At 41.5% G+C, this 17,286-nt stretch overlaps 1 protein-coding gene across 1 annotated transcript in view; it reads right to left on the minus strand.

Annotated features, from left to right (window-relative positions):
* The window catches only part of ADCY9 (adenylate cyclase 9), a 90,026-nt gene that overhangs the window by 26,334 nt on the left and 46,406 nt on the right, over nt 1-17,286 (minus strand). The window contains exons 2-4 of the mRNA XM_050906327.1: nt 14,750-14,922; nt 9,307-9,411; nt 4,705-4,922 (exon numbers count right to left, since the gene is read on the minus strand). Coding sequence (XP_050762284.1) covers nt 4,705-4,922; nt 9,307-9,411; nt 14,750-14,922 — 496 coding nt within the window. The remainder of the gene's footprint in view (nt 1-4,704; nt 4,923-9,306; nt 9,412-14,749; nt 14,923-17,286) is intronic.

Below are 17,286 nucleotides of genomic sequence, written 5' to 3' on the forward strand. Positions count from 1 at the left end.
CCTGTTCCGTGGTTTCTGTTTCTAGGGACGCTGGAGCTTGGCTTTGAAGTTCCTGTAGCTTTTCTTTGCTGCTGGTCACCGAGGTACCCCCTTATCCACATCACTCGCTCAGTCAAAGGAAATACGTTACAAAAAAATGACAGAGCAAACTTTCATACTTTCAGGAAGAGACTAACAAGTCCTTCCAGAAACTTAACAGCTGTAACTGCAGATGACTACAGATAATTGTAACATAAGCCAGCAAATAGTAAAGGTTAATTGCTGCTAGAGAGGCACAACCTTAGGAGACACGCGGCTGCGGGATATTTGTGTCTTAGGTGGAATTCTATCGTTCAAAGCAAGCCAAGGATGACAAAGGTGACAAATTGTTAGGGAAAAAAAGTTGTCCGTTTTAGAAAACAGCACTTTCTTGTTATTTCAAAGACACCAAAATAACTCAGTAACTCAGCTGGGAACGATCCCTTAACAATCTGGGCCACAGAGAAATGGAACCTGAGGAGATAGATAGCTTACATTTACTTCTGAAACAGAAGATTTGAAATCACCAGAATCATCAACAAAGGCACTGACAAATAATGAAACTAGCTCACTAGGACTAAGGAACCAGGAGGCAGCATCTACCAGAGGGTGTTTATGCACTCCTTCACCTTATCTTCCAGCCTCAGGTGCAGAAAAGAAAACAAACCTACCCAAACATAAAGGAGGCCTCAGTCATTAAAAAGTTGTTTCTATTCCCCACCCTCTGGAGCAAAAATAGAACATTTTTTGAGTTTTACGTTAGTTGTAAGAGGTTTATGAAGGAAGTTTTCTAACGACATTGATGGCGCTTGATCTGCAAACCTGTTCTTTCTCCAGTAGGTGTCAAAGAGCTGAAAGGATTCGACTTACAGAGCACTGAGTGCCTTGTGCCCAATGCTGCAGAGTAATGTCACGCCTGCTTATGCCATTTATTGCTGGGATAGCCTGTCACCCTCTCTTCTGTGGAGTCCTCATCTGAGACTTCAAAACACGCTCTTGCTACGAACCTCCTTTCATTTTCAAGCAACCGATTATTATTTACAGTGAACAAACTGTTTTTAAAATTGCTGTAGAATCTGAAATGGGGCAGCTTCTTTCCAAGTGCTATTCCCACCTTGAAAATTGTAGCCCCGGAGCAACAATTAGAGTGGGCTATTTTCAAGTTGATAACTCTAAGCAAAAAACAGAGATGCACAGGAGATCAAATTCTAAGCAGATGAAGAAGCTGAAAGATCCTATAGAGCTAGTCTGTGCCTGAATTCTTTTTTCAGAGGGGTTGTTTTTGATATTTTTCCTGTTTATTTTTTATGAACACTTGGCAAAGAGGTTTTTTGGAAGTACAAGCTCCCCAGCACAAGATGGCATGTGGGAAGCATTTTTTCCTTGAGATGCAAGACCAACCAAACACACATTCCTAGACTGAAGCTCGAGAAGACAAAAGACTTCAACCATGAATATGGCAGATACTTTATAATCTTTAAACATTCTGGCCTTGCCCAATACATTAAAACCATCAGGATACTCTGAAGGAATGACAGGACACATTCACTTCAGTCCCCCTTCTCTCTTTCATTCTTCCTTGTCTTCTCTCCCTCACCTCTCTTAGATGTTTCTAAGGACATCATATAATACGAATTTTGCAAGCTCTTTTTTTTTTTTTTTTTTTTTTTTAAATATTGCTGAATTCACTTTCTTCCTCCAGGGAAGCTCAACAGAGTATGGTGATGTTGTGCTAGAGTTGTGATGGTCTAAGGATGTAGGAAGAACAATCCAGTTTGCCAGTGCAGCACGAAACAGAAGGTATAAAACGATGAAACCAGGGGGAAGGCAGCATTTCTGATGTCAGCCAGCCGTACCGCACCAGTCCAGCTCCATGTCAATAGTCGTCTGTCTCAAAGAGGAAGATCCCAGTTTATTTGACTAAACACAGTCAAGTACATAATCTGCTTCCCAGGAGGCGCTGTGCCTCCCCAACACAAGTGATTTCTGTTTTCCCTGAATCAAGCAAGACTGGGAAGCAGGAGATGAAAGAAACAAACAAATTTTAAAAGTATTTAAACAGGAAACTGACCCACGGGGGGGGATGAAGGGCTGCACAGAACCTGGCTTCTGGGGGGAGCTTCATATTTCCCGGGGACTCTGCTCGGCAAGTCTAAAGAGATCATTTGTAAGTGCTGTCCTGATTAGCGCATGAGTATTTGTTTCTTGTACTTCAAAAGGTTTATAACCCAAGGAATATGTACTTCTTCTTGAAAACAAAAATCTGAAAAGCGAGAATCCTTTGAGGGTATCCCAATGAAATTAAATTTAAACATTTTGCACTCTTACACTATAGTTTTCTTTTAAAATACACAGTAACATGCAGATTACAATGAACAAAGCGTGGTATTTTTATAGCGGTTGTAGTAAAGCCAGACTCAAAGCTCAAACTATACAGTGTTTGCCAAATATAAATAATCAAGTTGTAAGAAGATGCAAACTGATAACTTCTTTGAAAAGGATTCTCGTATAATGCAATAATACAAACATGCGGCACTAACATTGGCTTTACTATTATTATTTTTGAAGACATCTGGAACTGTGCTGAGGTATTAGGTCCACGGTGAAATCTTAGCATGCAAAGAGACCAAAGGCCACTCACGAAACTCTCAGTCACACATCTAAACTCTACAAAGAGGCTGGGAAATGAAAAATACCACCAGTGTCCAGCATTTCCTCCTAGCGAGCCCTAGGCAGCTTCCTAACGCAGCGGACAGGCTCCCGAGTCCTCCCTAGGATATGTTTAACCTTGCCCAGCTGTACAGGAAGCCTGTGTGATTCATTGATGCACCTTATCACCATACACGCGTTAGGTACTTTCTGTTAATAGGAATTTATATCACAGATCAGAACACCAGCACCACAGTGGAAATCACTGCCCAATGCTGGGGGAAGCTCACACTTTGCCGCTGCTGGGTTTGCAGTAACATAAAACCAAAGCAGCAAAACTCCAGTATTATTACTGCGAATGGGGTGTCACCTAAGAGGACCAAGGGGAAGTCTGGACTTCGCTCCCCACCCTAAGAAAACTCAAATTTCCCATTCAAACATCCTCACAGATACCAGATTTGTCGAGACCAACAATATATTATGTTTCCAGTAGGGGATCAAGAATGTTTTTTAAATTACTTATTACATACAACTTCACATTGAGAAATGTTAAAAAGCATTAATGTAAAAAAAATGTTAAAGCATTTTGCATAGACCTAATTAATCAGAAGATTATTTTTGGAAAGTTATGTTTACATGAACTGAACTCAGCAGAGAAGTTTCCCTGGCAACAAGAAATGGCCCACTTAATATGGTAATGATGATATTTAATTGAGACAAAAAAAAAAGCTAGGCTTTGACTGATGTCAAATCACGGTCCTACTTTTTCCTTTTTCTGAATCAGAAAGAATTATCCATTTTGTAAGTGGAGGAGGAAAGCACCAGGAACACAAGAGCTCGAGCTAGGTATCTTCAGCAGACCAATGGCATAAATTAAGCTACTTCTATAATTTAAAATTTGCAGCATGCTAGCTACATTTTAAACAAAAATCCAATTTGTTCTTGCTTATTTCTGCCAACGTTTGGACTTTGCCAATCCGTCTGTCTTCTAATATTTGAAAATACCAGCTAAACACCTATTCTCAGCCACTAATGACAGACCACACGCAGAGGGGAAAAAAAAAAAAACCAAGGAATGTAAATTTTAACTGAAGTTGGCCACAGGAGAAAGGTAATCTGAAAAAATCTAGAGAAGAGACTGGATAGGGACTGGTGTCCCTCCCTCTTGCTTCTCCCTGCTTTAGTCATGTTTTCAGTTAAGACGACAGTATCCCTGTTCCAAGCAGCCTGGAGTCTATACGAGCATACAGTTTCAAGGATATTTAGATAAAATGCCCCTAATCTGAGTGGAAGCAGTGAAGGAAAAATAAGAATAGCCATAAATAATAATAAACTCAAGTTATCTGTTTAGTTGCTCCAGTCAAGTGACTGCCATAATAAGGGAGATATGGTTGTGTGTTTACAAATATCTCACACTACTGAATTTTAGAGAGCGTATTTTCCTCTGCCCAAAATAAGTTTTTTTTGTTTGAAACAGAGAGGGAAGCTAACTTTACAAAATGCTGTAGGTAGGTAGTAGGTCCATGAGAATTCACTCCTATTAATTCTGCTTCCAAGCCCAGCATGATTTCTAGGTATTAGTCACACAATGTTATCAGATGTTGGTCTTTTGCTATAAAAAAACCCGTGAGTTTTGTGGTTCAGATTTTATGCTACACTTTTAATTGCAGAGGAAGGTACACACCATGTGCATTAAGAGGACTTCTGAATGTAAAGATAAGAGTTCAACTTCATGACAAGTCATTTAAAGAGTATTTTTCCTTTCCAAAGACTTGACTGAAGAACGACTGTTCCCCACAGAAATTATGAAAAACCTGGCTTTACATATTCCTGAGCAGAATGTTTCTGACATCAAGTTCCTACTGTAATTTAAGCAGAATATAGACTAAGATCAGAAAACACACGACATGTTATATGTTAACAATAATTATTGACATTAGACAAAAAGCACACAAATAAAGATTAAAGATATGGGACCCCTGTTACTGCCTTCTCACCTTTATACAATTTTACATTGTACAGCTCGATTTTCCTTACCTGTCTTCTTTAATCACATCCACAAAGTGAGCATCTGTCTTTTCTCTGATGTTTTTGAACCTCAAAGGAAGGAGAGCTGATTGATCCAGACTCACTCCGCCCCATCTTCCCTTCTCTTGCAGCATTTCATAAAGCGAAGTTTGACTATTGCTGAGCTTTTCTTCTTGTGGAGGACTCAAAAGTCCATTTTGAGTCTTTGGACTGTGTCCTCCTGGAGCCTGAATGACAGAAAGCAAAACATACATGGGGAACGTTAGTGGTTGAGAAAGCAGACAGAAGAGATTTCACGGAGCAAAAGTTGGAAGAAGTTCTTCCCTCAACACACTGAGCTTTTACCTGATCACGTCAAAGACCTAACTCCACCTGCCTTGAAATCATTCACATCTTCTGCAAGTGCATGCCTATTTAGGTGTCTTTTTGCTTTTTATGTACCAAGTTTCCAAGGAGCAGAAAACAAAGTGCATTTTCACACACGCAATGAAGACCAATCACAAGCCCAAATTTCATTCGCTTATCTTAAGGTCAAGATTCTTCTACAAAGCTTTTTAAATACCTACTTAAACTGTGCTATCTTTCCACAGGTCATGAGACAACTTACTCAGCCAGCCCTTGCTGATCCTTCCACTGACCACTACAGCCCTGCTGCTTTCCCAGACAGAGCTTCCTCCTTTCTCCTACCTGTGGGAACAGCCCCTTTGTACGTCTCAACATCCCACAAAAAATTTATCCTGCAAATTAAACTATGTTTTCTTCACTAAGATATACTTCTTTCTGGTTTTCTTTTGCCTTTGTATTAATTAATACTGCATTTTTAAATTTTGACACCAGCTTGCAAGACAGTTTAGGTACACAGTATTATCAATTCTGCTTTCATTCGAGAACACAAATTACTTTTGACCAAAAATTATTCTATTTTCATGGAACCTGAAGTTCCTTCTTTTACATTTTGACCTAGACCAATATGCACTGAAGCAATTAAAAAAAAATCAGACAAATAAGCATGGTTAGAATGAAAATGAACTGCAGTTAGTCAGGATCATTTTCAAATGCAAACATATCTCAAACTTAGCATATTTGAATGTTCATCTCCCCTCCTCCATGTCTTATCCTTTATCACATATCATTTATCCTCATCCTGAAACCCACTCACGACAGAAGTTTCTTCACTTCTGCCTGTACAGCAGTCAGCGCAGCAGTGACAAGCTCCTCCAGAAGACTATTCTTGGATGCCACTGCATTGACCATAAATAAATACCATAAATATCATCACCACCCCAACCGTGCACTGAAATATGCTACTTAGATTGTAAAATCAACTTAAAGTTAAGAAGTATCTGGTTTCTGGCTGCCCATGCAAAATTAAGTCAGCCTCCTTGTGTATCTATCCTGTAAAGCAAATGAGGCACATGAATGTAGGCAAGTATAACAAAAGGTGCAGACACAACCAGGGAAAATACAAGACTAATGGAGCAGCAGGAGAACGTCACCTTGTGCAGGGAAGAGTCAGAAAGCACTTGGGCTTGGCTCCCTATCACTGCCAAGACTTCAAGAGCTGAAGTCATAACAAGGTGTGTTGGAATGGTTCCCTGGAGCTACAGGAAAAGCAGGCGGGAGGTGGGCTGTGCTTCCCCTTCCTCCTGCCCCGGAGGGACGCAGGATCCCCACCCTGCGGGCTGCCCTGATGGAGGTGTGAGCCCCTAGAGCCATGTGCTGGGAGCCAAGAGATGAAAGGATTCCCAGTCTAGTCCCTTCTACCGCTCACAACAGTTGTTTTGGCAGCTTGCAGGTGTTCACAGCACAGTCACAGCAGCTGATGAAGTAGAATAGGAAATTTAGTAGTTACCTTGGTGTGCTGCCAATGTTTTGCTAAAGAACATAATCAACAGAAGAGAAAGGTGATTTCAGCAACACATATCTCGCAAAAGCAGACCAAAACCCCTTGGACCGGAGAGGCGCTTGTGTATGACAGAAGGCACTCTCCCGGTAAGCCAGAGGCACAAGAACTTCTCACATAAAAGGTCACCAGTTTCTTTTCTAAGGGAAAACATTCAGCAGCTTCAGAGCAAGTCATCCTGCGACCGTAACAGGTTATCTAGCCTACCCAGAGGGAACACAGCTACGGAGCACAAGACATACTGCAGTGCCAGGGAAACCTCTCTGTTTTTGAGATGAGAAGTATTAACAAAGGCAGACCAAAGAGAACTGTCCAACAAGTTCCTAGAAGTGAAGGGTCTTCATTGTTTGGGGTTTTTTTTTTTTTTAGTTTATGCTAAAGATTATATTTGCTCAGAGCACTTCCCAGAACAACTTGAGGCCTAAAAAAAAAAAAAGGTCATAGTTATCACCTTTTTTTTTTTCTGGTAAAGAATCTTTCTCCTTTTCCTCACCCCTGCAGCAGATGTCATTACTTGAAAAGCTGTAACCGAGAACACAATTTTTGCTATGAGCAGCTCAAACAAGATAGGGACTCCTGTGCACTGTTTGCTTTCCCTGTCTGTTCTTCAAGTTCATCTGAAAAATGCAGCGCAAATTTCTGCTCTTCCAGAGAAGGTCAGCATGGACTTCTCTTGGCCTTTTCTCTTTAGCTCCTTGGCAAAGGCTCAAATCCCTAAGAAAATTCTTCCCTTCAGTCAGCTCAAGGTTTTCCTGTGCTGTCTCCACTCTGTTAATCTTAACAGGAGGGGATTACCGTGTGAAACTGCTTGTGCGTAAGGAGAAAATCCCTATTTATTAAATGTTGTTAGCTCCAATGTTACTGTGGTTTCTGATGGCAACAGGCTGTACAGGTTTTTTTGAGCGCTCAGAGGTTTGGTGCGCCATGTGACAGTTTCCTCTCATCAAGAGACAGGGAGGCTCCAGAGGCTGTTGGGACCCACGAAGGTCCAAGGACGTGGTTAACATTAACATTCCCTAAAGACAGGGGACACGAGTGCTGCAGGGCCAGGCACAGCGACGCGGCATGGGAAGGGAACAGCCTCCAGAGATGGGGAGAGGGAGCTTATGGCTCTTCTTCCCAAGAAAGCTGAGACTGCAAAGATGATTTGGAAATCAAATGCCACGGCAACTTTGTGCACGTAGCTGTTCTTTAAGCTTTCGGTTAAAGAGGCATCCCAGACTTACTGGATAGCCACTTAACTGCTCCAATTTGTGACTTAGCAATAACTAAACCAAATCAAAGGACATGCGATTTGGTCTCCACTAGCATGCTTCTTCCACTGAAATTACAGACATTTTATTCAGCACTGTACAGACCTCTTCTAAGCAAGGTTAGATGACTTGCTGATTAACACACATGAAGCTAATACAGCTGTAGCAGGAAGAAACTTAAAGGATAATTCTGACGAAGACAACATATGACACTAAGCAGTTGGTACCTAAGGAAAATCTCTGTTTGCAATCGGTTCCTGGAGATCCCTGGCTCGTGGGCAGAGGCAGCCTGGGGAAGAAGCATCTCACGCATACCATCTTGGCAGCCTGGGCAGATCTCCCACAATGTTTTCTGTCTTAAAGATCTCATGCTGCTTTGAGACCAGTACCTGCTGGCCACTCTGCTCTATCTCCCTCAGGGTTGAAGGGATTATTATTTTATTTTTTTTCTTAGGCTGTTTCCTAGGAACCCTGGCACGGAACATGGTCTACTGTGTTACATACCATTTCAGCCCAGTAAGACAGTCCCTGCTTCTGAGCTTACAATTTAAGCATAAGAGACAACAGGTCAAATATAGACAGAGAGTAGAGGGACAAACACAGATTAATGTAGTAGCTCATCAGTAGAATAAGTGCTGGTGAGTTTTCCAATTAGCTCTATATGCGAGAAGAGTTGTAAAGACATATGTGAAGAACAAGATAGCTATCTCTGAGTATGTTTATAAAGTGATTCTCCCCAACGAGGGAAAGCATTAGACTTATTTGAAAATATAACAATCAGGTGATGAGCACTGGTATCCATTCTGCATTCAGGCAGGAGCTTAATATTCAGGAGGGAATGAGAGGTGACAGGCAGAGTAGAGAGGCTACAACGGCCACAAACAAGACGATAAATAGGCCATGTCTGGTATTGTAGAGGAAGCAGGTGGCTTCAGTGAGAACGTCTAAGCAACAGACAAGGAAAGCAATCTTGGCAGCAGCACGCTGAATATGTAAGACGCTGTATTTGTCAGTCAGAAAAAGGATGCGAACGGACTTAAAGGCTGTGAATTTCAGCTGTGCGCATGAACAGGCATGACTGTGTCTGAGCTACGATGCAGAGGAGATCAGCAAGACACAGGTGTAACTTGTGGCTAGGTTACACACAGACAACTGGTGTAAGGGATGGAGAGTGTGGTAGTGTTGTTTGTGCCTCTTTCTTTGGGTAACCCCAGCATACTTTAAAGAGTCCAAATTTTAGGTCCTTCTCAGTATCAAACTGGGCTCATAAAATTACTAATAGTTTTGAAAATTTGTGAGGGGGGCTCAACTAAATTTTAGAACACAACTGCTCAAAATCAAAATCAGTTCTGCTGCTTAAGAGCTTGAATAAAGGAACAGCAATGCAAAAATGAGAAAGCTAACTGAAGCAGAGAAATAAGGGAAAAGAAGGGAAGTGATAAATACTTAAATTACCTTCGTACTGTTTTTATGCTCATCCTGACAACCATTTTGGATAGCTCCTTCGTCTATGCTGACATCACAGTGGGGAGCAAGGGTGGTACTACATGAAGGGCAAGGCTGCAATGAGACAAAAAAGTTTTAGCCAGGAACGTTCTGGTGTCCACGTAGTATTAGGCAATTTATAATTCAGTCCACTTGTATACTTGCAGCATGGTTAAAAGATAAACAAAGCTACAGAATGGGAAGCAGGGAGCAAAATTTGACTGGAACAGAACGCACCATTTCAAAAACAAATCACAGATTTTCTGTTTACTGAAGCTAAATCTAATCCAGGAAAGCTTTACTGGTGTAAGATCACAGATATACTGTAATCGCTGCATACTAGCAAAACACCTCCCCAGGAATGAAATATTCTTTAGTGAGAGAAATGCAATTTTCTTGTTTAAAAACTGCCTGCAAAAGGATCTGAATGGCATTATGAGTGAAGACTTAGCACAAAATGCAGCAAAATTAAAAAATAGCACGAAACATCATGATGCATTATGAACAGTACAGGGAAGTGGAAAGCAACAAATCTGAAACTAATAAAGGGAAATACTTTTTCACATAGTGCTCTAAGACAGTAGAGCAGTATGGAGCTCAGGCTACCGTACATTGTTGAAGCCAAACACCCAGCAAATGTCACAGGAAACAAGGAAACAAGGAAAGCAAAAACATCAGGACTTTTAATAGTTGCAGGTTATGCATTTTGGAAGCAACCTAAAATGTCACACTTCAGCTTTTAGAACAATCTAACCCCTTAAGAGTTAAAATGTGATCTTCTTAAGGGGAATTAACCCCGTATCTGTATCTTGCAAGTTGTTCATGCTTTTCTCCAGTCCTGGCAACGTACAGGCAGGATCCTGCATCAGAGGGACCCTGTGTCTGATCCCTATTGGCAATTCCTCTGCTCTGCAGATGGTTTACTGTTACCAGGCTTGCCAGAAGTCTACTATTGGGTACAGAGACACCAGTCATGGGGAATGGCACACTAAATTCGGCACGCTATATATTAAATGGTGGTAGGTGATCCACTAAACATCTTGGTAAATTTTCCAACAAGCAACATGAGCCTTTTGACCCAAACTCAACACCCCATGCCCATTTTATCTGTTTATTTTGGACTCAGGAGGAACTCGTTCAAGCCTCTGTAGTCTATCGTTCTCCTGGTCCAAAACCACAACAACTTCTGCCTTCAGGTTCACTCCTGATTTCAGAGACCAGCATGTAAGTCTTTTCAGAACTGACTTTTCACCCAAAGCCTCTTTTCTGTCTCTGGCGTCACACCTGAAATTGAATAATGCGGCATGTTTAATTTTCAGGTTCTTATGGCATGGCATTTCTCCCAGCCCACTCTTCCCGTGACTGCTGATCCACCTAATCACCCAACAATGCCTCGCAAAGGCTTTCATGAAGACTCTGAGCCTTCTTAGCAGCCAGCAGACCATCATATCTGCTGTTCCTCAGGGCCACGGTCCGGGTTGGAGCACTGAAGTTACTATGAGTTTCCTAATCTGGCATCAGATAAGCAAGTTACATCCAGTTCTGAACCTGTACAGTCTGAACAAATACCAGCACACTTGAAGAAACTATGAAGTTGGTTCTCAAATCGTTTTGTTTAAAAATAGGCTAGGACTAAATATCATGAATGCCTTGGCCACTTTGTGGAAGGCAATATTAGACGGCTTTAAAAACGAATATGACAATGGGCTAACGAGCCTTCTATGCTCCTAGAGCATTAGTTAGTAGATTTATCCATGGGAAAAGTCAGTTAACGATAATAAAAACCAAATACCTCTAACAAAAAATAAAGAAAATACTCCCTGTTTGATCTTGCTAATAAATCAGCAAGCCACCTCAAACGCTTAGCTCCTGGGGTTAAACCGGAAGACAAAAATCTCAGAAAAGAAGCCTGACCTTTTGAGAAGAGGCGGAAGTCCATCTGCCTTACCCCATGTGTTCAAGTCAACATCATTAACTTCATTCTCTATTGTAGCCATTCACACAAGCTCAGTGCGTATGTGACCTCATCACAATGAATAATACATTAATGCACTTTCAGCAAACACCAAGACAAGCAAAAGTACTTTCTGTTTTCAGACCAAGAGATGATTAAAACGTTTTTACAACAGCTTATCATTCCCTGTCAAGTAAGGGATTTTATAAAACATGATAGGGAAAATAAACTGATACCAAAACCGCTTAAGCAGGTTACAGTGTTTTCATTCAAAAAATCAGCTGCTATTATAGATTTACTTGTAGTTTTTAGCCTCTATCTTCACCATTTTAATTATGTACATGCATTTTATTGATATCCATACTGCAACAAGGTCTGCAATTAAATGAACTGCAGATACACTGGAGGAGAGGAGGAAACACAATTCTTTTCATGGATCAATTACTGTTGCATTCTCCTTCCCAACTTTGCGTAACAGATCTTGTCTGCTAGAATATTCGTTCAAGCCCAAAATGTGAAAGTCATCCTTTGCATCCAATATGGCCACTTATTCCCTTTAAAACAAAAATATTTCAACTTGCCTGTAATTTTGCCCCTCCTACTTAGTCTCTTTCGCAGAGCTGGAGTCATCTCCTCCTACACTGACACTGTTTACAGCTTTGTATTTAAAACAGTTGGCATGTAAGTCATGATTCTTTTGCAAATTATTATCTCCAGACCCTACCAGCAAGCCGCAGGCTTTAAAAAAAAAAAAAAAAAACCAAACGAAAAACTGTAAAAAAGAAACCCACTCCTTTTCAAAAACTGCATGATCTGTGATTAAATTGCACAGTTGTTCTTTGTGGGGATTTTTTGATATACATATATATGTATTTTTTTAACACTGTAAGACCTACTCTAGCATGGCTGGCAAATGAAACATTCCTTGGAAGCTTGACCCAGCCTTATCGGTCCACAATCACTCCAATAACAGACCACCCAGCAGAGAGAATGCTGGTGCACATCTACACTTGAAAGCGTGCTGTGGAGTCTGGAATACCTGTACCTAGCCACGCTGTGAGAAGCAAGTACACTTTGCGCTGCTATGCTGCAACTACGGTCGCAGAACACGTTTTTAAGGAAGTGCTCAGCATTCACATGATTGCTTCATCACTATGCTATACGCATTCTGACACGGTTTGTGGCATGCATTATACGGATGCTTATCAGACCGCAGGGAAAGCTGAGTTTGGGGTCACTGAAAACTCACTCCAGCATCAGTGTACTTTGGGCAAGACTGGCACACTATTTTCAAAGAGTTGTGAGGCCGCTTGGGAAATCACTGGCCAGACCTGCAGTGCTTGTGGTGATGAATAAAACCAGGTACCTATAAGCATAAACTCGATGCAGTAGCTTTAGCACAATGGTAAGACAGGGTATCCAAGAAGGCTGAAACTGAGCTGGCACTTCTGCAGCTTCTTTTAGCTTCTCCTTCACTTATTCAGATAGCCACGTTTGTACTTTTGCACTGTGCAGACCATCATTCAGCATTTAAACAGCAATTAACACCCAGCCAAGATGGTCCCAGAGCAGAAAATCGGGGACTAGGCAGTAAACAAAACATCGTGGGCCAGCAGCATGCCTCCACATTGCATACTAGTTGTTTAGGAATAGTGGTGCTTCTGTATCTACCCTTCTGCAGAGTAAGTCACCCCATGTTTTAGAAAACACATCCCATAGCTGATCCTTAACAACAGATTTCATTTTGGACTTGGATCATTTTAACAAGTACCACCACAATTTAATACATAGCAAATTTTATCAAATCCTAGCTGCAGTCAGGTCAGTCCTGTAGTCCGCTGTAGTTTCACAGTCCTCCAGTTACAGCTTACTTTGCTGTCTGACATTAACAAGGCATCCTTGCTTTCTCTCAGAACAGCACCCTTGGTGTTACTGCTTTGTTTAATCCCTCCTCTCTCCCTCTGCACCACGGACAGGCAGCTCAGTAATACTGCTCCACTTTGTACGTTCTTCTGCTTTCATTACTTGAAATAAAGGAGTTTCTACCCCTTACTGTCACATCTGTACCTCTGTATGGCCACGCACTGGGCAGCACAGACAGGCTTATTTGTACAGACACCCATCGACTGCTTCGAGATGTATTTTCCTACCTTATTGGGTAGTATCTTCATTGAAAGACAAGAGAGAGCTGGGAAGCTGGTGCCTGAGGGATGCGCCAAATGTATTCTTTCTTACACGGGAAAAGGAATAGAAAAGTATCACCAGTAACTTGGATGCAGTCAAACTACACACAGTGCGTATTTTGGGGAGGGATAAAGATGGCTACAGCTACCTTCTGTAGTTAAACAGTCCTGGCTTGCTAAGGAGCTCACTTAACTTTGGACCATATCTTTGGGCCAGCTTTCCAGCTGATCTCACATGCGATCCAGTGTTTTTACTCCAAAACTTAAAACCGGGCACAGAGGCAGGGTAAAGGTGCCCTAGTCACACTCTCCTAATCCAGACAACAAACATACAAGCAGCAAAAATGGAGTAGCATGAAAGTTGCTCCCCCATCAACTCTGTCAGCTCAATCTCAAACCTGTGTTGAAGAGATCGTCTCAGGACTAAACACACTGAAGTCTAAGGACAGTGACCTGCAGATGACCACCTGTGGCTCTGACATTTGTGCCCAGCTTGAGCAACCCGGGACGAGGAACTCTTAGCACAAATGAAAATAGAGAATAGACATCTGTTGTTTGGGAAATCTGTTCTGAGCTGGAAGATGGAGAGTAACAGCAAAGCTTCGAAGCAACACACATTGTTTCACAGATTTCCTTGTCAAGAGATCTTGTGAGAGGTGTGAACATAACAAAATGTCATCATTTCTCTAAGCTGAATCCATACAAATCATTGCCCTCAGTTCTAGATATAGGTTTCTAGAGCAAGCAGATAAAACACAATCTCATAGCCTACCGGAGCATTTTCTCCCACCACACAAACAATCCTGTTATCTTTTTGCGGGGATGTCTGTTATATACTTATATGAAAAGGTTCACAGGTACATGACCTGCACAATAGAGGAACAGCAGAAGCAGACTGCAGCAAAAGCAGAAAATCATAGAAGTTACAGTAGCTGCATAAATCATATTCTTTATTCCCTCATAAAATCAAGACCATTGAAAAAGCAGCATTGACCTCTCAGTCCTGAATGTTAAAAAAAACACATTTATTTGAAACCACCTTTAAAAAGCATTCACCTTATTTAGGGATTGCTTGTCAATTTGCAAGGCATTTTACTTTGTAAATTTTTTCATCCCTCAAACTATGTTTTGTCACTATATGTATATATACACACATATATACACAAATATATAAAGCAGTGTGTAAACAAACCTGTAAGGTTTCCCCATCCACACATCTCTCCCTGGTTTGCACAGTTTGAGATCTACGCTGCTTGGCTTTGAAACAAGAACTCACCTTAGGTTTTTCTGCAAGTTTGAGACTCTTTGTCAAGTCACTGGCGTTCTCGGCTGACGATGCTCCCTGTATCCTGGCTCCATCTCCGGACTCCAAGCCAGGAAGCAATGCTTGTGAACAGCTACAGTGGGGCTCCTTCACCTTCTGACCAGAGATCAGATAGGTCTTCAAACCTACAGAAAAAAGAATGAACAGTCAGGACTGCAGAAAGACAAAAACAACACTCCTTTGGACTTCTCAGATATGAAACACAGTAACTGTCAAAGCACTATCAAGGCTCGGGAATACAGCACACAAAAAAAGACAGCGGCTGGGCACAACCACCAGGAATATAAAGATGCTCTGTGTAAAGTGGTGGCTATTAGGATTGCCCAACATCTGCTGTCCCAGACACAAGAGACTACCCTAACACACAGCAACAGTCAGGACTGACATGTACTTTCTTTATTCCATTTTCACTCATGTACTTCTGAAAAACAGAGCTAAGACCTTATGTATTCACTTCCAAGTTGTAATTTGAGCTCTCACATTAACTCTTTACTTCTGGAAAGGATTTGCAGCCTGTTTATCAGTAATATCTGCGTTAATATTCTACTTCTGAAAAATCAGCATGCATTCCTCCACTTGTACCCTCCATTTGTCAGAGAGATGTTGCGAAGATTGCTTAATGCTGGTAGCACATTGAGAAAGGAAAAGGCGTTTAAGTGCTAGAAATTCTGATGGGTTTTCATAGTTAGTGCAGACTTCACATTTTTAAAGAACAAAATCAATCTCTCTCTCTCGCACGTACGCCCACACACGCCTTCTGCAACTGTTGTATGAATTGAAGCATAATTGGAAAGCAGATCCAATATTAAAGGCCAGGCTGGTAAATACCATGTTGTATCAAGCTGAGCTGTATCAAAAACCTGTTCAAAAAATAAAAGACCTGAATTTCGTTTAGAATATTGCTTATTTTACTTTGTTGAAACTTTGCGTTATGATGTTCTGGGTTATTTCTAGGCACAAAGACTAAGAAGGAGCTACTAATCACACTGCTTTCTGAATTCAAATGAGTTAATTTTATTGCCACTGCACGGGAAATCTCCCACTCAGCAAGGAAGGGCACCGATGTGCTCCAAAAAGTGTGGAGGTCATGAGCTCACAGAACTGGAAAGACTCACAGGATGGCTGCTGGTTTTCTATTCGGGTCAGCTGTGCATCTGAAAGCCGTGCCTTTTTCTGATCGTTGTCACCCAGCTGCAGTCAGACACATGACTGTCACAGCCATCGACTGCACTCAATTGCCTCCATCCATAGGACGAAAGCTGGAAATAAATGTCAAGTTGCAGCCCTTGGAAGAGGGCAGGTTTCTGTTCCTTATGATAGGTTATGAGAGAATGACCTTTCTTTACAGACAGAAAATCATATTCTATAAACTCTTTTTTTGTCTGTAATACGTAACACAGACAGTACTTTGTCTGTAACCTTTCCAATAAAGTTACACATACTAACAGCAATTTTGCAGTTTCTCTATTTATTCCACTAGTAACTTAAGCTCCTGAACACTTCTACAACCAACGCAGAAACCCACATCCGTATCGACCATTTCAACCTTGGGCTCAAAAGCTGCTGGGAAAGCTACAGTGCTCTCACATAGTGCTCCAAACTCCGGAGCACTCGCTCGTGTATTTGAGATGTTACACTATAGCCAATCTTTATTTTTATATCGTTTATAGTAGTGCTTGGATTTTATTTGGCAGTGCCACTTAGTAAAATCCTGAGCTGCTGCTGGCTTCCAGATGTAGGGCTGTCTCTTTAAAACTTATATTGACGGGGGCTGTCATTTAAGGAATTCACCACAATCAGCTTACAATTATATGTTTGCTGTGGTAAAAGCTGAAGCATTAAGCTTACTACTCCTATTTTTAAAAGCTACCTTAAAGCAACAGGATTATTTTACCACTCCTATTATTCCTCTATTTTTTTTCTAAACAAACACATTTTCTTTGTTTTTTGTATTTTTCAAAAGGCACTTTTTATGTCTTACTGTGCTGCGCAGCATAATTATTTTGTCAATCTGTTGCACACAGTAAAATTATCTCCAGTTTGAGCTCCACACCGAGGAAAAAGGGAAAAGGCTACGGTACGCCAGTAATTGAAAACGTGTTTGGGAAAGCAGAACCCACCCTCGCCCCAACCTGAAACCGCAGCGGGCTGCGGCTCCTCGACCCCGCTCCACCCCTCGTCCTTCCCATCCGTGGCAAACCCACCAGCCCACAGCCGCTATCTCCACATTTTGCATCGACAGCCGCTCGCACCCGCTTTGTCCCACAGGCTTTAGCTGCAGGGTTTAAAGTTGGCTAAAATGGCTGGTCGTTGGTACCAGGAACTATAAAAGTCTCTTTATTACCTCCTCGTGCTCCCCAGCCCCGCCACGTCCACTGAACAAGAAGCGTTACTCAAAATGGGTAATTTGAAATCGGACAAAGAAAAGCCAATATCCTGCAGAATCACAGCATACGTTTAGTAAGAAGCCAGCAGAGCTACTCCTAGCG

Source organism: Gymnogyps californianus, chromosome 15, assembly GCF_018139145.2.
Source record: "Gymnogyps californianus isolate 813 chromosome 15, ASM1813914v2, whole genome shotgun sequence".
NCBI classification, from domain to species: Eukaryota; Metazoa; Chordata; class Aves; order Accipitriformes; family Cathartidae; genus Gymnogyps; species Gymnogyps californianus.